The 23,291-nt window shown below is 42.4% G+C and overlaps 1 protein-coding gene across 1 annotated transcript in view; it reads right to left on the bottom strand.

The window, feature by feature from the left end:
* Positions 1-23,291, bottom strand: part of LOC131069429 (uncharacterized) — a 122,169-nt gene that overhangs the window by 56,178 nt on the left and 42,700 nt on the right. The window contains exons 2-6 of the mRNA XM_058004853.2: positions 22,461-22,611; positions 22,112-22,207; positions 21,626-21,715; positions 21,176-21,307; positions 20,929-21,051 (exon numbers count right to left, since the gene is read on the bottom strand). Coding sequence (XP_057860836.2) covers positions 20,929-21,051; positions 21,176-21,307; positions 21,626-21,715; positions 22,112-22,207; positions 22,461-22,574 — 555 coding nt within the window. The 5' untranslated portion in view covers positions 22,575-22,611. The remainder of the gene's footprint in view (positions 1-20,928; positions 21,052-21,175; positions 21,308-21,625; positions 21,716-22,111; positions 22,208-22,460; positions 22,612-23,291) is intronic.

Consider the following 23,291-nt stretch of genomic DNA (forward strand, 5'->3'; position numbering starts at 1 on the left):
CCACTTGGGTTCTTGATTCGGGTGCTTCACACCACATGGCTTCATCTAAGGAAGAATTTGCATCATTGGAGCCGTGTACTATGCCTTCTATTTTGATGGGTGATGACATTCCTGTTGAGGTGTGTGGGAGAGGGACTGTTGATGTGAGGGATGGCACATTTGATGATGTTCTTTGTGTGCCCTCATTATCAACTAATCTCCTATCAGTATACCAGATCACTCACATAGGTTCAGGCAAGCGGGTTGAGTTCACTCCTGATTCAGTGGAGATTCATGAGTTGCACAGTGATTCTATAGTTGCAATTGGGAGAGCAGATCATCAGTCATGACTCTATCTGTTTTCTCACTTTGCTCCTGATCCTCCTTCGACTGTTTTGCTCACTCATTCCAATGATGTGAGTAGATTATGGCATGAGCGGTTTGGCCATCTTAACTTCCGCTACTTGCAGCAGCTCAACCAACAGAGTATGGTCACAGGGTTGCCTTCAGTTCAGTTTTCAATTGCCAAGGTTGCATACTTGGTAAGCATCCTAAGGAAAAGTTTGATAAAGGAAAGGCATGGAGAGCTTCACAGATACTGGAGTTAGTTCACAGTGATTTGACTGGTCCATTCCAGCATCCTTCATTCAGCAGGGCCAGATATGTCCTCACATTCATTGATGACTTTTCTCGATATACTTGGGTGTACTTTCTCAAACAAAAGTCTGAGGTATTTGATCAGTTTCAGGACTTCAAAACTTTTGTAGAGAAGCAATTCGGGAAAGCCATCAAAGTTTTGCGCACTGACAATGGTGGTGAGTATGTCAACCATCTGGTTGAGAGCTTTTGCACTTCAAAGGGAATTGATTTGCAACATTCAGTTCCATACAATCCTCAGCAGAACAGTGTGGTAGAACGGAAGAATAGGTCCTTGAAGGAAATGGCGAATTGCATGATTCACTCTAGATCTCTTGCACCACAGTATTGGGCAGAGGCCATTAATTGTGCTTGTTATATCCAGAACCGTGTTCCTCACCGAGCCTTGAAGGGAGTCACTCCTTTTGAAGCTTGGAGCGGTCGGAAACCATCAGTTAAGCACTTCCGAGTTTTTGGTTCTCCTGCATGGGCCCACATTCCTGTAGAAAAACGCAGGGCCTTGGATCCGCAGAGCAGACCTTGCATATTTGTAGGTTATCCTGATGGTGTGAAGGGTTATCGGTTGCTCCACCCTACTACACATGAGTTATTCATTGAGAGGAGTGTTCAGTTTGAGGAGGGCTCCTCGAGCTCACTTTCTACCACTTCTCCAACTCCTTCTACTTTGGCATTGGAGTCACTTGGGATACATGAAAGCTCCTCTGATGATTCAGATTCACCTGAGCAGTCTTCTACCTCCACTTTTGATGCAGAGAGCGATTCAGAGGACTCACCTCCTTCCTCTCCTAGTCATCATTCTGAGGTTGATGATTCTCCATCTTTCGGTCCACTTTGGGCTAGACAAACCTTGCAATCTACAGGTGATTGGGTTGGGGATCCATCACACACCAAGCGGACTCGTTCACAGTTCCAGGGTGCTCCACATGTCTTCATTGCTATTGCCTCAGATCCACAGTCTTTTCATGAGGCTTCTGGTATTCCTGAGTGGGATACAGCTATGCAGGAGGAGTATAGTTCCTTAATGAGGAACCACACTTGGGATCTTGTCCCTCTTCCTAAGGGAAGAAAACTTGTTCGATGTAAGTGGATCTATCAGACAAAATTTGCAGCAGATGGGTCAGTTGACAAGTATAAGGCTCGCTTGGTCGCCAAAGGATTCTCCCAGGTTCTTGGGATTGACTACTCTGAGACTTTTGCGCCAGTTGTTCGAATGAATTCCATCCGACCTGTTCTTGCCATTGCTGCAGCTAATCGTTGGGAAGTGCACCAGATGGATGTGAAGAGTGCTTTTCTTCACGGTGACCTTCGGGAGGAGATCTACATGGAGCAGCCACAGGGGTTCCTTCAGGATTCTTCACTTGTGTGCCGTCTTCGGAAGTCTCTCTATGGCCTCAAACAGGCTCCTCGGGCTTGGTATGCCAAGATGGACTCCTTCCTTCTATCAGTTGGGTTCACTCAGTGCCATTCTGATCCCAATGTCTACATTCCGCAACAGGATGATTCACTCCTATTTTTGGTTCTGTATGTTGATGACTTGTTGATCACAGGGAGTTCTTCATCCACTATTGGGGCTGTCAAAATTGCCCTTCATGACAGGTTTTTGATGACTGACTTGGGCTTGTTGCATTACTTTCTCGGGATTGAGATCTACCAGTCTTCTTCTGGGATCACCATCAACCAGTCCAAATATGCTCTAGATTTGCTCTCGAGGTTTCATATGGTTGATTGTAACCTTGCTCCGACTCCCTTTCTTTCTGGAGTCAAACTTGAGGCTCAGTGTTCTTCTCCACTTGTTGATGGCACTTTGTACCGACAGCTTGTTGGGAGTCTCATTTATCTGACTCATACGAGACCTGACATTTCATATGCTGTAGGCATGGTCTCTCGATTCATGTAGGAGCCTCATGAGCTGCACTGGAAAGCAGCCAAGAGAATCCTTCACTACATTCAGGGTACTCATAGTTTTGGGATTCACTACACAGTGGGCATTGAGCTTGACTTGGTGGGCTACACAGATTCAGATTGGGCGGGCGATTCTCAAGATCGCAAATCTACTTCAGGTTACAGCTTCTCACTTGGTTCAGGTCCTGTTTGTTGGTCGAGCAAGAAGCAGTTTGCTATTGCTCTATCTTCTACTGAGGCCGAGTATCGGGGGGCTGTGAATGCCACCACTGAGGCCATTTGGCTTCAAAATCTCCTCACTAAGTTTGGTATCCAGATCAGACGGCCATCAGTCATATTTTGTGACAACCAAAGTGCCATTCAGATCTCACGGAATCCGATCCATCATCAACGAACCAAACACATCGAGATCCACATGCACTACATCCGAGAGCTCATCCATGGCCACGTCATCAACCTTCACTACTGTCCGACTTTCGAGCAGGTTGCTGATATCTTCACCAAACCCTTCACTGAGAGCAAGTTCCTTCATTTGCGAGCTTTGCTGGGGGTGCAGGATGCTTCATCTTCTGGGGGGGCTTCTTCCTCTCACTCGGAGTCCTGACTCTCTCTACTCTTGGGGGGTCTCTTTTCTCTCTCTTTTTGGGGGAATTTTATGTACATGGGTACCTCATCAGGCTTGATTTGTCGGGACCCATTTCTACATCCACCTAAGCTTCGCTTATGGGGGGGTGTTAGTGTAGGTTTTTATTTCCTAGTGGGTTATTTATTTTTTCCCTATATTCCTAGGTTTTTTCTACACTTCTTTTAATCTTGCTTAGGTTAATAAATCATGCTTAATTAGGTGAGTGGTTATGAGGTGTCACCTTCCTACATGTGTGCATCCATTTTCTATCTTGGGAAGATACTTGCTATCTTTAGTCCAAGAGATGGTTTCTCTTGATTGGTCGGTATTGCCACCTCTTCCCTCTCCCTAGTCTATAAAAGCATGCTACCTGGCTTGTATTTGGTATCTCTTGATTTTGCATCCTCTTAATGCTATTTTGCTTCTAGCATTTGCATTACTCTTTTGGAGACTAACTCTGTGTTGCTACTTTGATTTCGTATCATTTGCATTCATAGTTTAGATATCTATTCATTTGCACTAGTTTTCTAGGTTTATAATCTTTTCAGATTTTATCAACTTACAATCAGCAAGATGCAAAAAGTATGAACCATGGGAATTCATCAAACACCATTACATTCTCCATTGAAATCAAAGCACTTTATCTAACAACTGAGAAAATAAAATTCTACTCTAAGTGAGGAAGGTGAAACCATGCAAGTTTTGAAAAATAACTTAAGTGGACACCATCAGAGAACAATGTTTCATGGTTATTATTTCAAAAACTTATCGCAACAATTTCATAAAAATCTCCCTCCTTTACAAATGAGGGGGGTCACCCCTTTATATAGGCCTCACGCCATGATTACATGCAAAACCCTAATTAGGGTTTCACCCTAGAAGATTCCCCACTCAAGATTCGAACAAGGTGGGAATCAACAATAAATACCCCATAAAGCCCATATACAATTAATTACAATCCTTCCAAAAATGGCACCCATAAAGAATTAATTAACCATTACATTCAAAAAGTGCCCACTATGCAATGAATTTACCCTCAAGCAAAAATCGCCTATGATGCCATAAATGCACCATCATCTCCTGAATGTGATGGTTGCATGCAAAAGGTGTTGGCATTGTGTTGTCATTGATGTCAATCGGTATAGGACGTTACCGGTATCTCTAACATTGATGTCAACTATGTGAACAAGAGGTTGTTGGCATTAGAGTGTGATGTCAACCAGAATAGAAGATGGACCGGTATGGTGTTGTCGAGTAATTACGTATGTGTTAATTTGTGTGTAAAAGGTCAGCGGTTAGCTGACGGTTGCCGACAGTTGGCACCGGGTAACCGTGCCGACACCTATATAGTTGTCCTTGTTTCCAGTTTGAGGAAGGATAGTACAGGCTTGATGTTATCTGATGTACTGGCACATGTTATCAATAAGAATGCAGTATTGAGTTCATCTTTTTGTCTGCATTTGTGTATATTGTCATATTCTGGTTATCTGCAATGCACTAAACACACACTCACACCCGTAGGGGAAAACATTTGGTGTCGTTGCCGAAATTAATCTGGAGCACGGGAATATACTACATGGCACGTGGATAAATGGGACAACCATTGCCCGAAGGGACGAGTAGTAACCCTGATGAAGAGCCTGAAGAACTGTTCGAGGGAGAACTAGCACTCACGAAAGATTTCTCCTGCATCCTCCAGGCGGCGATCAAAACACACGTACGAAGAGAAGCCAGCACCGAGGATGTTCCAGAGGATGCTATGTGGAATGAGCTTGGTATAAGCCCTACGGTAAATTGTTTGATGAGCAACTTGCCCAACCTTCTGGCACAAACATTTTTGGCTCTTCAAAACCGCAAGGAAGACACCTATCGAGAGAACCGACAACAACAAATCCTACGGGAGTTTTACGATTGTCAAGAAGAGGAGCGCGATGAAACTGAGCGAGGGGTAAATAATCCCTGAACTGTGTACGGGCGAAGGAGAATAAACAAGAACACCCCCATTGTAATGAATATGTCAGTGACATACATTTTATACGAGGGATGAATTAATAAAAGTGTTCTTTTTAATATGATGTCTTGTTCTATTTCATAAGGAGAATTTAGAATTAATGCCCAATCTGTTAAATAAGGACAAAAACAAAAAGGAATACGTAGGGTACTCTGAAGCTACCCAACGAGCATTAATTCTCGAACAACAAGTAGAACGAAGAAGAAGATTCAAGAGGATTGCCGAGGAAGGAAGTGGCGGAAATGGCAGCAATGGCTTCGGCGAGGGCCGAGATGCGGTGCTAATTGAAACCACTAGGAAATGGTTGGGGGATTTGTCCCTCACGTTGGAGGAGATCAGTGATGGGAGTGTTGTAGATCCGTACACATTATTTAGGGGAAACGAGATGAGAAGGGAGAAGGGGACCGAAACCGAGAACATAGAGGTCAGGGGTACTAGTGCGGCTGAAGGTGTTAGAGGGACACAGGGGCACGGTACGAGAAGCAATTTGTTTGGCTCGGTGGCATCCAATCCTAAAAGTCAGTCACGTAGTAGGAACCAACGCACCAGTTTCTGGAGGACCAACCTCTGGAGGGTCGGGTTCGGGAGGCGCAGGCATCGCACAACGAAGAAGTGTGATGGCAAACATACAAGAATTGACAAAGTTTGCGGGGGACGGAAAGGAAGACCCTGTATGGCATTGGCGTAAATGTGAGACCATCTGGTCCGCCAATGGGGTGGTGGACCAGGCTGAGTGGGTGCTGCAATTTCTGGCCACACTGAGGGGAGTAGCCATTGATTGGTACTCCGACATAGATAAACAAAAGGTGACTACATGGGCTAACTTACAAAAAGAATTTCAAGCAGAGTTTCGGCTACTACGAGACGATAATGAAATTGTGGCCAAAATCTACAATACAAAACAAGGCGAAAAGGAGACGGTCCGTGCGTATGGCCGGAGGCTTAAAGAGTTGTTGGGGAAGATGGATAGCCAACCAGTAGACGAGCTGAAGAAGAGATGGTTTGTGGAAGGATTGAGGCCTTCCCTTCGAAAAAAAATGAAGATTGTACCGCCCACATCATACAGCGATGCGTACAACAGGGTGATGGACCTGGAGAGTGAACATAAAACATTTAAAAAGAAGGGCAAATCCTCGTCCGACGAAGATGACTCCTCGAAAGAAAGCATCAGTGGCGAGGAATCCAACAAGAAGGTCCAAGCGCTCCAGAAAGACATGGTGCGAATGATGAAAGAGTTTAAAACAATGAAGGGGAGCATGAGCAAAACCAAGGAAGGCGATTTATGGTGTACTGAATGTAGAACTGACAGGCACACGAAAGGTTCTTGCCTGAAGAAGGCCTGCTGTAACATTTGCCAAATAATGGGACATTCGACGAAGGAATGCCCTTATAATATGAAGACAAGGAATCAACAGAGCCTCTTTACACAAGAGTAGCTGTCAGCGTCCGCAATAGCGAGCACGTCCCAACCCACCAATAACAATGCATCATCTGGCGGGTACCAAAACAATCGACGAGGAGGAAAAAGCAATAACAATAATAACAATAACAACCGGAGCCGAATCTAGTACGACGCAAAAGGGCGACCAATGATCCAACATCAATAAGAAATGATGTTATTTGATGTATTGATACTTTGCAGAAAATCACTCCAGACGTCCGTGCCACCTTGCTACAGTTGATGTTGCGGGATAACCTCACACAAGCAGAAAAGGATAGCCTCAAAAGTGCTGGCAAGGGAAGGGGGGTCAAGAAATCATTTTTGGCGAAGGGAGTATGGAGATGCTTGTTGTCCGTGGTGAAGAGTCGCCTTACAGGAGCCAACCGTGCGCTTGATATAGCTATTGCACAAATTATCTTAATGAATGGGCTGCGCAATGGAGTGGTGTACGATTGGGCATGATTGCTGGCGGATAGGATGGAAGAATTCATGACCCTCTAGTATAAAAAATTCTACATGCCACATCACGCCATCGGGCTATTTCTTGATGCAGTTCGCATGCAGATTACCCCAGGCTCCTAGCCATTGGAGCCACAGGGTTGTGTTGCACCTGACTAGCCGCTTATATGTTACTGGTCGCATTTGGATGTCTTGGTTAAGACTGCAATGGAGAGGCAGGTGGTGGTGTAGTGGTGGAAGCCAATCGCCCACGCAGCTCGTACACCTGCTCAGTCCTCTTCAGATCTTGTTCTGCCACCATCTGCCTCTCCATTGTAGTCTTAACCATATAGGCTGCCTCCAAACACCAACTTCACCTTCGTGTCGATGCTCTCCAATGCACTAGCCAATCGAGTCTCTAACAGAGCTCTCGATGCTCTCTCCTCCTCCAACTGAGTCTCCATCCTCGCCCTGGTTGCCCTTTCCTCCTCCAACTGCGTAACCAAGGCAGACTTATTTGCTACCAGAACGTCCGTCGCCCCCTGAGCCTGTGCCAATGCAGCCTCATCCTCTTGAAACCTGTCAGCCATCTCCTCCCGAGTCGTCATTGCTGCTACACACAAGGCCTCAGCGGTGGATGCCATATGCTGTGTCCTCTTGAGCTCATAGTAGCCTTCTCAGAAGGCCTACTCCACCTGTCTCAATAAGGACTGCATCCGGGTCTCTCCAACTCCCTCAGTGAGGCGCCAAGCCTCCAGCATCCCTAGGTTCTCCATCTTAGGCCACCCGCCAGGCTCAAAACACTTCACAAACTCTTCTCTCCATCCAGTGCTGACAAAAGTCAACAATCTCTCCATCCGTTCTACCAGCGCGACATCCTCCTGGAGTCTCACAGAGTTCACAAGCCGCCGAGCTCCTAGAGTCATATCGGCAATGAACTGCTCAAACTCTTCCAATTGCTGCTGTACTCCAACTGTCACCCCTTCATCTCTGTGAGGACTCATCACTACATCCATGGGGGGCGAATCAGCCCGCTGAAGCTCCCTACTTGGAGAACTCTCTCCCTCGATATTAATAACATCCAGAGAATGCATCTCCCTGCGTGGAGATAGAGCAGCCTAGCCTACAGGTGCCATGGTTGTGAGCTGATAGCAGCTCAACCAGGCATTGAGATCATCCTAGAATGTGCGTGTCTCCACCATTTCCTCCTCTATATGACCTGGCACATCCTGCTGAATGGAGGCCCCCGCACCCTCCAAGATACCCGGCTGCTCTACGAAGTCCACCACAGGGACTGCAATAGTAATAGAATTGGTCCTTGGTGTGGTCTTGGCCCTCGGTGGTGTCATAGCGATCGTCACCCGAGATTGCCCAAAACCAGGTACTGGCACGGTGGTGACTGTACTGATTGTCCCCAATGAACGTGGCACCGCCAACTGGCAAGTCACTCGTAGGCGTGCTGGTGCAAACTTGACCATAGCCGGACTCGATGCTGGAGCAATGCTTATTGGTAAGGATCCTTCAACGCCAGAGGATTCCATTACCTCCTCATCCGGCAGCTGGTCACCCCATCTACCTGCCAACCGGAAACTCTCTCCGCTCACCTGGGAGGTGTCGGTGGATTCCTCCTCGCCACTATCAGCATCCTCCTCATCTGCGTCAGACTCCTCCATCTCCAACTCCATTTCTAACAAGGTGGGCTTCTTCCGTTTCTTGCCCAAATGTACTTCAGCGTCGTGTGTCAAGTCATCCAAATGCGACCAGTAAAATATAGACGGCAAGTCAGGTGCAACACGACCCTGTGGCTCCAATTGCTGGGAGCCTAGGGTAATCTGCATACGAACTACATCAATAAATAGCCCGATGGCGTGATGTGGCATGTAGAATTTCTTATACTGGAGGGTCATGAATTCCTCCATCCTATCCGCTAGCAATCATGCCCAATCGTACACCAATCCATTGCGCAACCCATTCATTAAGACAATTTGTGCAATAGCTATATCAGACGCACGGTTGGCTCTTGGAAGGCGACTCTTCACCACGGACAACAAGCATCTCCATACTCCCTTCGCCAAAAATGATTTCTTGACCCCCCTTCCCTTACCAACACTTTTGAGGCTATCCTTTTCTGCTTGTGTGAGGTTATCCCGCAACATCAACTGTAGCAAGGTGGGACGGACGTTTGGAGTGATTTTCTGCGAAGTATCAATAAGAAATGATGTGTTGTCATTGGTGACAACCAGGTGACCATCTTCATGCAGAAGGAAGAACCGGTATGAGGTGCAGTAAAGTGACCACTCAATAAAAGGGTTGTTGATATGGGGTTGCATACAACTGGAATGAAGTGACTACATGATGGGCTATTGATTGCGATGAAGAGGTGGAATGCTATTTGAATCACATCAACACCGGAGGTGAAGTATGGGTAGGCCACCAGACTGCTAGTATGATGCTAACTAGCAAAACTCACACCGGATGAAGAAGCTATCATAGGTTATGTGATAGGTTGACAGAGTAAGACGCTTCTGTGAGAAAGCTGACATATGGAAAGATACCAGGACATATGTCAAGTTGAAGATATATCCTCCCCTCGGTGAAGTCACACTTATACCGGCAAAATGATTCCCTGAGATAGGCAGGTGATTGAATGTAGAGACCAGATGAACAAGTGGAAGATGAAAAAGCCTCCAGAGCATGAGATCAGAAATGCACACAGGATAAGCAAGTGAGAACAAGGTGTGCTACCAGGACAATGAAGGAAGAATGAGGAGTTGAGATGGTGTGTTTGTCATCTTGACAAACCAATTGAGAGGAGAACCGGTTTGATGAAGAAGGACGCTAGTGAGTCTACAGGAACATACATGGTGATACCGGGATGCCAATGAAGGTTGATGCAGAACAATTGGAGTTTGATGACTTGGTGTCATCAATGTGTCTCACCCGCAAGAAGGAAAGTATGTTGTCCACCGACAGACACATCTACCGGAATCTGCATTGGTGATAGTTGACATGTTATGTCAACCGGTGAAACATCAGAGAAGAGACAAGGAAGATAAGGTTCTCACCTGATAAAGAGGAGTGCCAAGGTGGATACCAACAATAATGCCACATGGAGGTGAAGTGGTGAACTTGCACAGGTCGGTGTAGAGTGACGATGAGGTAGTTGGCAGTTGGTCCAACATTAATGGTGACTGCGAAGCTCGAGGGATGTTTGCAGAAGGGTTGTGGCTCGAGGCAGGATGAATCTGACCATATCCATGGTGTGCACTGATCAATGCAGATTGTCAGGATGAAGATCGAAGTTGTTCAAGCAATCCATTGAGTCATTAATGGTGATTGACCAAGAGATGTGCCGACAGATTGATTGCAGGTTGTGGAAAAAGGAAGGCGTGTTCTGAAAGGTTTGAAGATGGCGAAGATGTATAGGCTGGCCATCACTGTGTCAAGATCCAATTAGATCTAATTGGATTTTGTGTGTCTTGTGATCTGTGAAGAAAATCCTAAGGCGCCAAGTTTGAATATAGCTTTTGGCGGGAAGACTAGGCTATAAAAATCCAAGCCCAAGATATTGTTATGTGCTGCTGAATGGGAGAGGATATAGCTGCTGCAAAGTGATTGAGTGCTATAGGAGAGTGTGTTGCTGCTGCAAAAGAGAGAAAATCAGTCAAGTTCTCATCGAGAGTCAGAGTGGGAGAGAGAATCAGGTTGAAGAGTTCAACCAGTAAGAGAGAGGCAACTGGCAGTCCGCCATTGGGTTTGACAAAGGAGGAAACCGGTGGTGGCTAAACTGACATAGAAGAGCCATAGCAGATCGCAGAGAAGGGATGCTAAGGACCGGCAGGAATCAGATGATAGATATCTGATTGAGTTATCAATACCGGTGGTAGAGGTCAGTTGAGAGAAGAGGCGACCAATAGAGAGAACCGGTAGAGTGTAAACTGGTAAAGCAACAGCAGAGAGAGGTTAACTGGTGTAGCAAAGAAGGTGTCTCACCGACAGAGTAAGGTATATGAAATGGTTACAAGATTCACTTGTAACAGAATAACTACTTTTGTATTAGATGCTATCATTGTGATCACTGAGTTGTAGCTCGGTGCAGGGGTTGTAGCCCATAAACAAGTTAGGGGTTGGTGCCCTAAACATTGTAATAGAGATTCACTGTGAGGTTGGATTGGTGCAGTAGTCTCCAACAACATTGCTCACCGAGGTTTTTCCCATCTTGGGTTTTCCTCGTACATGTTGGTGTTATGTGATGTCCCTTTGTGTGTAGTTGCATTTGTGGTGGTCTCTCCTCTAACTGGCAAGTCTGCATTGAGTTAGAATCCATGAATCAGTATGCTCACCTAGAATAGTTAAAGGGAAAAGTTTGAGAACCACTGATTCACCCCCCTCTTAGTGGTGCATTGTGTCTAACAATTGGTATCAAAGCATAGGTACCTTGTTTATCAAGTTTTCTGTCGCTTGGGTAGATCCTATCTAGGACACAACGATTTGCTTAATATGAATCCCTGCTCCAGTTTTTGATGGTTCAAACTATTCCATTTGGAGTTGTAGAATGGAAGTCTACTTGTCCTCCCTAGGGTTTGATGTATGGATGTTAGTAGTTAATGGCCTTCCTAGGAATGTCTGTCCTCCCACCGGCTCTGAAGAAGAAAGAAGATGCATGTGCAATGAAGAAGCCATGAAGGCTATATTCAGTGGGCTCACTGGTGATGTCTCTTCACAAGTGGATAAATGCATATCAGCAAAGAGTCTATGGGATAGACTGAAGAAGCTGTATGGAAATGAACCCTGCACCACTGAATCAGTTTGTGAGAGTGAGAAGAACAATGCAGCAGAAACATGTGCAGATGAAAGAGGCAGATCAGATTGCTGCAGTAGCAATGGTGATGAGGAGACTCATCTCTTCATGGCCCATGAGACAAATATTGAGAATCACATATCAAAAGGAGATAATGCAGATAGATCCCACTGGTATGATGTGTTTGGCAGCGACAATGAAGAAGATGAAGAGGAAGGAGACAAGGTAGATAGATCTACCCGGCAAGATCTATTTGGAAGTGATGAAGAAGAAGAAGAATATGCAGAAGTTGATCTAGAAGGTGAATTGCTAAGTGCCCTTGATGAACTGGAAAATGTTAGAAATGAACTTAAGAATTACAAGAAATCAGTTCATGAAGAATGCAGCCAGTTGAGAACTTGCCTTGAAGACTCAAACAAAAAGGTCAGTTTATTGACCACTCAACTAGATGAGGCAAAAAGAATGGCAGATGATTTGAAATCAATCTTGGATGCCAAGGAGAGAAGATGGGAGGAGTTGCTGCTAGACATGAAATATAGGGACAAAGGATGTCAGGACTTAAAAAGTGAAATGGAGAATCTGAGAAATGAATACAAGCTGTTTAAGAATGCTGGGGTTGTTGAGCAAAACCGGTTGATTAGATGTCTTGAAGATTTTGAGAAATGTATCTCAGTGTTGAAGACTCATCAAGATGACACCATGAAATGCAGGTGCAATGATTTAGAGTCAGAGCTAGATGCCCAAAAGAAAATATGTGAGAAGCTCCAGCAAGAAGTGGAGACTAAAGGAAATGAGTGTCGTAATCTTAAGGATGAAGTTGCAAAGCTTACTTTAGAACTTGAAAAGTGCCAAGATGAGCTCAAACTGAGAAAGAAGTATGATGGTGGCATTGAAGCCTTGGATAAGATGTTAAGCCAACAAAAACATTCCAAGGACAATGGAGGATTAGGATGTGGTACCGGTGAATGCTCTACAAGCAAGGAGACCTCCCACGAAGACATTCAGTTTGTCTCCTCAAATGGAAAAGGCAAAGGACAAACCTTCACAGTCCGATATGCTGCAAGAAGGGATCATGCAGATCCTAAGGAAAAGGGAAGCTAGGAGAAGATAGCTTCACCGACAGCAAGAGCAAGAGAAGGCAACCTAGAAGACCTACCACCAGTAGAAGACAAGGAGATGCTGCTACCCACACATCAAGTCAAGTGTGGAAGAAGAAGGGATCTGATGGAAGATCTACAGAGAATGAACATCCCAGGATTCATTCCCGGAGAAGCAGATATGGAGATGCCAAACCGGTAAGATCACCTCATGTTTGGCAGAATAAATTTGTATGTAATAAGCCTCCTTTCTCCGGCTATTTTTTTGCATGTAAAGATTTTGGCCATAAGGCAAAAGAATGTAAAATGAGGTCTAGGAATAGACAGAGTGTTCTTCTTAGGTATAATATATCAGGTGGCTATAGATTACATACATATAAGCAGAATGTTTCACAGAGTAGAAACATGTGTGTTCCCTTTTCCGGTTATGCTAACAAGAATCCATGCGTTGCTCCTAAAAATGTAAACATTGGGTGTTATAACTGCAATGGATTAGGTCATAAAAGTTATGAATGCAGGAAGAAGAATGTGCATTCCTATGGCAACCGGTGGATCAATCATGATCTATGTGAGGGCAGTTACAGGGGATGAGCAGTATAGACATATTGGGAATAAGAGGAGAAATGTTCCTGCACAATCAAGGAATTCAAGGAAACCGGTAATTAGCCATAATGGCATGATCAGAAAAGGAAGAGCAAACCGGTATGTTAGAAGGTTCCCCAATCAGGAGATTGGCATGGATGTCGCATGCTACTATAGCACTATCTGTAGAGAGAGGACCAATGAGGAGAAGAAGGTCAACCCTGCTCCCAACACTTTAGATGTGAAAAAGAAAGAAATCAAGCAGACATGGAGGAAGAAGCCGAAAGATAAGAGCATGGACCGGCATTGTGCATTCAATGCAGAAGTGATATCTCCTATGGCTTAAAGGAGATGCAGGACTCAGGGGGAGTTACATATTGACCAAATCATTCACCCCTTGGTTGAAAGGAACAAAGAAGATGAACAAGCTACTGCCGGTAAGAGGAAGAAAATGAAATGGCAGTGTGTGTGTAGTTACTGCCTTGACTACACATGGAAGATGGTTTACTGCCACAGGTGAAATGAATGGTAGCAGAGGTAATTGGGACCGAGAGATAGAGGTCAAAGGAATGTGTCCCGATGGAAAAGATGAACCGATATTGGATACTGATATGTGCAGCATGTTACTGGCATGAGTGTTGATTAGTATTTCAAGTTGTGTAAGTCAATGAGCGCAGGTATCATTGCAGTAACTCCGATAGCCTGGATGGATGAGGTTATGTCTGAGGTGATATTGGAAAGGACCTAAGTGACATGTGTTGGTCCGATTGCTGACCTTATATGCATACATCTTTATGGGTCAACTGGTTGGATATGTGACCTACAGTTGGCATTGTGGTCATGATGGTGGATGTCATAGGTATAGATATGTGTCCCGGTCTAGGACCTAACTAAATAGATGAAGATCAAAGATCTGTGTTTCAGGGGGAGTTCAGGGCCATATTTCCTGATCAATATCAGACATGCTGAACTCAATAGCAGATCCGATAGATGTTTGACAACACAGGTGTGTTTGTGACTTTTGTATGTCTGTGTTCAATTTGTCCATCTATCATGTCACCATCTATTGTCTCGATGAAGAAAAGAATAGGAAGAAGATGTGCCTGTCATCGGGTGAAAGGAAGAAGAATTTGGTTAACTTGCACATAAGAGATATGTGATTTAAATAGTACAATCACATTCATTTCCTACCAACTTTAGCATCATCAATTGGTAGTGTCTGAGCCCCTGATGGTCAAAGAGGGTGGTGTAGCATAATCTGACAAGGAGGAGAGAGAGTCTACAGTGTGACCCTTTTCCATTGTTGTCAAAGGGGGAGAAAGATACTGTAGTATACCGGATACTACGTGTGTTGACATCAATGCCAAAGGGGGAGATTGTTGGCATTGTGTTGTCATTGATGTCAACCGGTATAGGACGTTACCGATATCTCTGACATTGATGTCAACTATGTGAACAAGAGGTTGTTGGCATTAGAGTGTGATGTCAACCGGAATAGAAGATGGTCTGGTATGGGAGAAGAAATGATGTGTTGTCATTGGTGACAACCAGGTGACCATCTTCATGCAGAAGGAAGAACTGATATGTATCGGTATGAGGTGCAGTAAAGTGACCACTCAATAAAAGGGTTATTGATATGGTGTTGCATACAATTGGAATGAAGAGACTACATGATGGGCTATTGATTGTGATGAAGAGGTGGAATACTATTTGAATCACATCAACATCGGAGGTGAAGTATGGACAGGCCACTGGACTCCTAGTATGATGCTAACTAGAAAAACTCCCACCGGATGAAGAACCTATCATAGGTTATGTGATAGGTTGACAGAGTAACACACTTTTGTGAGCAAGCTGACATATGGAAAGATACCGGGACATATTTCAAGTTGAAGATGTATCCTCCCCTCGATGAAGTCACACTTATACCGGCAAAATGATTCCCTGAGATAGTCAAGTGATTGAATGCAGAGACCGGATAAACAAGTGGAAGATGAAGAAGCCTCTAGAGCATGAGATCAGAAATGCAAACAGGATAAGCAAGTGAAAACAATGTGTGCTATCGGGACAGTGAAGGAAGAATGAGGAGTTGAGATGGTTTGTTTGTCATCTCGACAAACCAGTTGAGAGGAGAACTGATTTGATGAAGAAGGATGCTAGTGAGTCTGCAGGAACATACATGGTGATATCGGGATGCCGATGAAGGTTGATGCAGAACAATTGGAGTTTGATGACTGGGTGTCATCAATGTGTCTCACCGGCAAGAAGGAAAGTATGTTGTCCATCGACAGACACATCTACCGGAATCTACATTGGTGATAGTTGACATGTTATGTCAACCGGTGAAACATCAGAGAAGAGACAAGGAAGATAAGGTTCTCACCTGATAAAGAGGAGTGCAGCAAACTGAAGGATAAGGAGAGTTGTCGGAGTAGCTATGGTGCGGGCAAGTGAACATATTGACATGGGTGTTTCATCGACAGAGTAGTGAAGTGCGGACATAAGGGTTACACCGATAGTATAGAAAAGGTGATGGCAAGAAGGATAACCGGCAAGGTGATTTGTGCCGGTAGGGTCAGTGAACTGGTATGTGTGTATCGTTTATGTGGGTGGTCGATGACTAAGCTGAACCGATAGAGTAGTGTGCCAAGGTGGATACCGACAATAATGCCACGTGGAGGTGAAGTGGTGAACTTGCACAGGTCGGTGTAGAGTGACAATGAGGTAGTTGGCAGTTGGTCCAGCATTAATGGTGACTGTGAAGCTCGAGGGATGTTTGCAGAAGGGTTGTGGCTCGAGGCAAGATGAATCTGACCATATCCATGGCATGCACTGATCGATGCAGATTGTCAGGATGAAGATCGAAGTTGTTGAAGCAATGCATCGAGTCATTAATGGTGATTGACCAAGAGGTGTGCCGACAGATTGATTGCAAGTTGTTGAAAAAGGAAGGCGTGTTCTGAAAGGTGTGAAGATGGCGAAGATGTGCAAGCTGGCCATCACTGTGTCGAGATCCACTTAGATTTGATTGGATTTTGTGTGTCTCGTGATCTGTGAAGAAAATCCTAAGGCGCCAAGTTTGAATATGGCTTTTGGCGGGAAGACTGGGCTATAAAAATGCAAGCCAAAGATATTGTTATGTGCTGCTGAATGGGAGAGGATATAGCTGCTGCGAAGTGATTGAGTGCTGTAGGAGAGTGTGTTGCTGCTGCAAAAGAGAGAAAATCAGTCAAGTGCTCATCGAGAGTCAGAGTGGGAGAGAGAATCAGGTTGAAGAGTTCAACTGGTAAGAGCGAGGCAACTGATAGTTGGCCATTGGGTCTGATAGAGGAGGAAACCGGTGGTGACTAAACCGGCATAGAAGAGTCATAGCAGATCACAGAGAAGGGATGCTGAGGACCGGTAGGAATCAGATGATAGATATCTGACTGAGTTATCAATACCAGTGGTGGAGGTCAACAAAGCAATTGAGAGAAGAGGCAACCAGTAGAGAGAACCGGTAGAGTGTAAACCGGTAAAGTAGCAGTAGAGAGAGGTGAACCGGTGTAGCAGAGAAGGTGTCTCACCAACAGAGTAAGGTATATGAAATGGTTACAAGATTCACTTGTAACATAATAACTACTTTTTTATTTGATGCTATCATTGTGATCACTGAGTTGTAGCTCGGTGTAGGGGTTCTAGCCCATAAACAAGTTAGGGGTTGGCGCTCCTTTGGTTGGTGCCCTAAACATTGTAAAAGAGATTCTTTGTGAGGTTGGATTGGAGCAGTAGTCTCCAGTAGCATTGCTCAATGAGGTTTTTCCCATCTTGGATTTTCCTCGTACATACTAGTGTTATGTGATGTCCCTTTGTGTGTAGTTGCATTTGTGGTGGTCTCTCCTCTAACTGGTAAGTCTGCATTGAGTTAGAATCCATGAACCGGTATGCTCACCTAGAATAGTTAAAGGGAAAAGTTTGAGAACCACTGATTCACCCCTTTCTCAGTGGTGCATTGTGTCTAACAAAAGGAATCTGCCATAATGCCATAAATGTGACGACTGCATGTAAAGAGATGCTTCATTAATTCAACGTGCGTTGACTCGACTGCCACTTGGCGAGAAAACCTTGGAGAGAGAACTTCAAGAGAGAAGAATTTGATCCATGAAGAATTTTCTTGAAGTTTCTTGAACTTTCCTTGCTTTGGAGGAGATTTTTAATGATTTTCCACCATCTCCTACTTTTTAGGAACTTTCCAAAAATAGGGTTCTAGGTTCTAGGAGAGAGAAAATTATCCCACAAATCCAAATCTGAAAGACTTTTGAAATTTGGATGTGATTTGATGCCCAAAAATGGATTTTTCAAAATTTTTCCCGAGGTGAATTTTCTCATTTTGTTCATCTTCGATTCCTTCCTTGCCTTGGAATTTTCATCTTCATCCTTGGGCGAAATTTTCATGTCGTGGAGGAATTTCATCTTGGAAGGAAATTTCCTTCCTTACCTTCATTTGGCACCCATTCCTTTCCTGAAGCGCATTTTCTCCATGGTGAAGGAATTTTGATGTGGAGGAAAAATTCCTCCTTAACCTCATTTTGACCTTGATTCCACTTTACCCCTTGAGGAAGGAATTCCTTCATGCCTTAGCCAACTTTCACATTTCCCAAGAATTCTATCCTGAAGGAAGGAATTATTTCCAACACTCATTCAATTTTCACACTTGAATTTCCAACACTCATTCAATTTTCACACTTTTTTGGAATTTCTTCTTCTTGGGTGCAATTCTTCCTTGAGTAACGATTTTTTTTGAATTTTGAATTTTTCTTCCTGAACCTTGATTTTTATGTCTTGTTTCCAACCTTGGGCACATTTTGGAACTGGAGAAGAAATTCTGGAAATTTGTTCCTTGAGGAAGGAATTTTTGTGCTCTTTGAATTCATCATGTCTGTAGGAAGCTTTTTGACCAACTTTTCACATCTCCTATTTTTTAGGAACTTTCCTAAAACTTAGGTCTCGGGTCCAGGAGATAAAAAAATTCTCCTACAAATCCAAATCTGCAAACTTTGAAATTTAGACGAGATTTGGTGTCTAAAAATGGATTTTTTAAAGATTTTCTTGAGGGGATTTTCTGCTTTTTCAATCCATTCCTAATCTTCAATTTCCTCCTTGACCCTTGGATTTTCATGCCTTAGACAAATTTTCAATTTTCCACCTTAGGCATGGAGTTCCCTATGTCTTGGAATTTCATCATTTCCTTGATTCTCTTTGACTTAGCCATTTCAACATTCTTCCTTGGCCAGGGTGCAATTCCTCAATGAGGGAGGAAATCATGATTTTTTACATTTTCCATGTATTCTTCATTTTGGCACCTTAACTCACTCATGGGCGGATTTTTACATAGGTGGAGGAATTCATGATTCTTTCAATTCTTACTTGACCACTCCTCTTTGGCGCCCTCCATCATTCGTAGGTGGCATTTGTCACTGGGGAAGGAATTCACTTGTTTTGCAATCTTTTCCTTGTCTTTCTTGTTTTAGCACCCTCCTAGTTGCTGGGGCGCAAATTTACCTAAGCCAGGGAATTCACAACTTTTCTATCCTTCCCTACCACTCCACTTTGGCGCCCTCTTGAGGAGTAGGGCGGATTTTTCCATGTGTGGAGGAATTCATGATTTCCTTTCTTCTTCTTGACTCAGGTGACTTTTTGAGCTTCTTCCGGATCAAGCTACCATATATGGATTTGAGGTGATTTCTCGGGACAAATTTCTCGAGCTTTCGACTTCAGGAATGGGCTTCCAATACTTAGCCAATTTTGACTGATTCTATCTGCTTTTCAAACCTTCCGGATTTAGAAGTAGTCATGAATGCTTTATCTTCATTGCCTGCTTGAATAGTCCTGTCAGAAATAAACTTTCCAAAAATAGAAACTTTCAGAACGTCAGCGTTAGACCCCAAAATTGGACACAGGAATGACTTACTATAAATAGAAACTTGCTAAAAACATAAATTACTAAAAATAGTAAGTTCGATTTTTGGTAAAATGAAGACATTCTGGGGTTGTAAAATCCCTAAAAAATAGGAACTTTCTAAAAATAGAAAATTGCTCCGTATTCACTCAAATTTTACTGGGAGGCTCCTCAAAGGGTCCTGATTCTAGTTCCATGATCAGTTTTTCCACAACCCTAGCAGAAACCCCTTAAATCTAGGACTAAAGGCAGAAACCCTAAAATTGACGAAATAGGCCCTAGACTTCACCAAAATCACTCAAACGAAAAGCAGACTTGACCAATTCAACCCCCCAAACACCTGCAAAGCAAAGAGACTAGAGAGACTGCTGCGAAAAGACCCAAAAAACAAAGCCAAAAGACCGAAAGGGCCTAAAAAGAAGGGGGTCCCTATTTGCAATGGGGCAATGTTGTCAAAATGTCACAACAACAATATCCACTTCCTTTTTGATGAAAGTTACAACACAACTACTATCACATCATCATTTTCTTTGGAGATTGTTGTTCATGAGTTTCCATGTGGTTTTGATTTTTCATCTTATTTGATTGGGATAGCACCTAACTTTGTTGTGGTATATTCTAGCATTTAGACACTTGAGCAGTTTTTAGAGATACCTATCATGAGGCTTCTTCTCTAATCTCTCTTCTTGAAGCTGGAGTTTCTTCTACTTACACCATCGGAATTGTTTCTTCAGGACTGTTATTATGGGGGGTCTACATTTTCACCCTTTCTTTTTCTCTCCTATGCAGGTGGACCCCCGCTTTCTCTCCTATGAGGATGATACTATTGTATATTTGTGATGGATGTGGCCCTTGGAGGGCCATGTTGTGTCCTTCCATCACTTGTACATGTTTGTTTTCTTGCATTCTCTCTTTTGGAGAGTGGTTTTTGTTCTACAAGTTTTTCTCCTTTACTCCATTTGTGAGAGATTTTTTATGCATCATAGAACAATGTGTCTTGCCACCAGTAAGTTAGTGTCTCAATTACTATATGCTCTCACCCTGCCCACATCAAGATCTTGGTAATCAAAATGTGCCAAGGTTTGCATTTCATACTAACATTTCCAAAAAGTTCAATAAAATTAGTGGGAACAGTACATTTTACTGGAACACAAAATCACAACACTTGGGATGTTAAAAAGTCTACAATCTTAATCAGTTTTTTATTTTTGTTTAATTGTGGGTTGTATAAATGAAATGACAGTAGCAACACTTTTGAGAATGAAATATTTAAAGCACCAAAAGCCTAAAACCACAATAATAAGTTAACTAAAGAAGTAATTGTTTTGGGTTTCTCATTAGATTTACTTTACCTTTCGTTTATGAATTTTTTTTTCTTTTTATCAAAATTTGATTTTGCATGTTTAAAATTATGATTTTGGAGATTAAAAAATTATTAGAAAGACTTTAATTTTCACCTCCAAAAGGGGTACATCTTGCAAGAATTGCTCATAGAGATCTCTTTTGACCATTGTAGTGCTCATTACTATTGTTTGGAATGTGTTCCTATCAACTGCCCAAAGCACACAGTCTGAGAGTGCCTGCTCAGACAAAGAAGGTTGATGAGAAAGCTAGGAATGTTCTCTGTTCACATCCCAAGAAAACTGATCACATTCTTATTTGCTAAGAATAAAATAAGCATTCTCCATCTTTTTCCAAACTTACCTTAATCGTTGCTGCCCTTGGAGCATTATAAAGCAGAGCGAGCTCTCCAAAGCTGTCACCTTTGCTATATCTCTTCACCATCCTTGAATTTTTGTCACCGGATTCTTTTATCCACACATCACAAGTTCCTTCCTGAAAAGTAAAGATTACTAGATCAGTTAGCATCTTTAAGACACCAAGAATTGATCTAGAAAAATATAAATAGCGGTTGCAAAATAATTGTTTTAAGGCTTCTCCTTTAATGTAGGCGATTAGTCATTGAGGACAAAATAAATATAAATGATATGAATTAGAAATATCCTTCGTTTATTTTCCTTGGACCTATGGTCTGAATTGGGAAATATTCCAGGCAGGATGGTTGTCATGCACAGGAAATAGCACAAATGACTATATGTGAGAAAATGTAGACAAAAAGCAAGTGTTATTAGATATTAATTTAATTTTAAATACCTCCAACATGAAGAAGTGATCCCCTGGGTCCCCTTGTCTAATAATGATATCCCCTTTTGCATAGTTCACCTCTTTCGCTGCACTAATAACCTAAATATTCAATCAAACAAAGCACCTTTAATTCAGAAAGTGAATATAACATATACTATTGTCGACATATTAAATTAAAAGTGAGAAGTAGAGATCCAAATTCCACTTTTGGCACTTAGAATCAGTTAGAGTATGGACATCATGAGATAAATTTAAAATTTTCAAAAAGGATTGAAACCAGATTGGTAATTTTCTGTGTATCTATTTTATTGTGTGGCAGCCAAGGAGTCATGGAAAATAATAAAGCAATAAAGTTCAGCTCTCATAGTTATTTAAATTTTTGAAAACTATGGAGATGTAATATTCCTGCAGAATAAGTTGGCTCTACAAAATGAAATATCAATCAGCAAAACATATCATTAATATCATTTAGCAAGATACAATGCAGTAGCTTACAATTTGGGTTTGCTCCTTATCAAGAGATTTAAAAAGGAAACATTTATGTAATGCATCTTCTATTCTCTTCCTGGTATCATCAACTTTTGGAATAATCTGTAATGAAAGAAAAAAGAAGTGAAATATACCACCTACATTACATCTTTCTGTTGACAATAAACTGGAAAACATAGATCTAAAAGACGATTAACCAAATGCACATTCAAATATTTTTGAGAAATGGTTATCGGAATCAGCCATATGCTAATATAAAGTATCGCATATAAGATGTTATGAAAATTGCTTTTGATTTTAAGATGAAACATCAATGATTATTTTTTTTCCAAAAAAAAAGTAGTTAGATACTTACCCTTGGTTTGAACTGTGCAAAATCTAATAGAGGAGTGCATTCTGCACTCACAGAGTTTCTTCTCTCTGCCAAAAGTGCAGTAGGTCTGCATTCTTTGCTTTGTCTTCCACTCATGTTTCTTTTAAAGCTTCCAGAGTTTCCAATTTCAGGCCTTTTCGTAGGATGAGAAAAAAAAATAAAAATTCACATAATGATTAGTGGAATCAAACTTGCATTCTAGAATTGTTAACAAAACCTTGTTTAATCCAATCTAAGTAAAATCTTTATAAAACAACTCTGATAAACTAAATGTCAAAGGCATTGAGAAGATGGGAGATTAAATACAAACATATGCTTGACTACAGTAGTGGATCACCATGCAAATAGATTATCCAAATATAATATTGAGCTTTATCCATTTTTAGAAGCGCCAAAGTGTGGGTACAGACATAAGAGCGCTTGTAATCTATTGATTGTTAAGCTTTATTTATCATTAGAAGCACTAAAGTGCTGGTAGGAAGATAGCAGCACTTCATGTCATTCATTGACTGTTAAGTTTTATGTATCATTACAAACACCAATTCGAAAATACTTGTATAAGAGAAAAATTATGTAAATGCATATACTAGAGAAACTAGAAGTCAAAGTTTCACAAGTTGCAAGAAGTTTACCCATCTCTTACCTGCCACTACCTAGGAGTAAAATACAGAGCATTAAAGAAGTCAATATACATGTTATTATAAATTAACAAGATGAGAACCGTTACATGAACTTTGTTGAGCTGTATTCATTACAAGTTAGATAGTCTCAAGGAAAAAACAATGGAAAGGTCCATAAAAATGACATTTCAAT

This window comes from Cryptomeria japonica, chromosome 6 (assembly GCF_030272615.1).
Source record: "Cryptomeria japonica chromosome 6, Sugi_1.0, whole genome shotgun sequence".
Classification (NCBI taxonomy): Eukaryota; Viridiplantae; Streptophyta; class Pinopsida; order Cupressales; family Cupressaceae; genus Cryptomeria; species Cryptomeria japonica.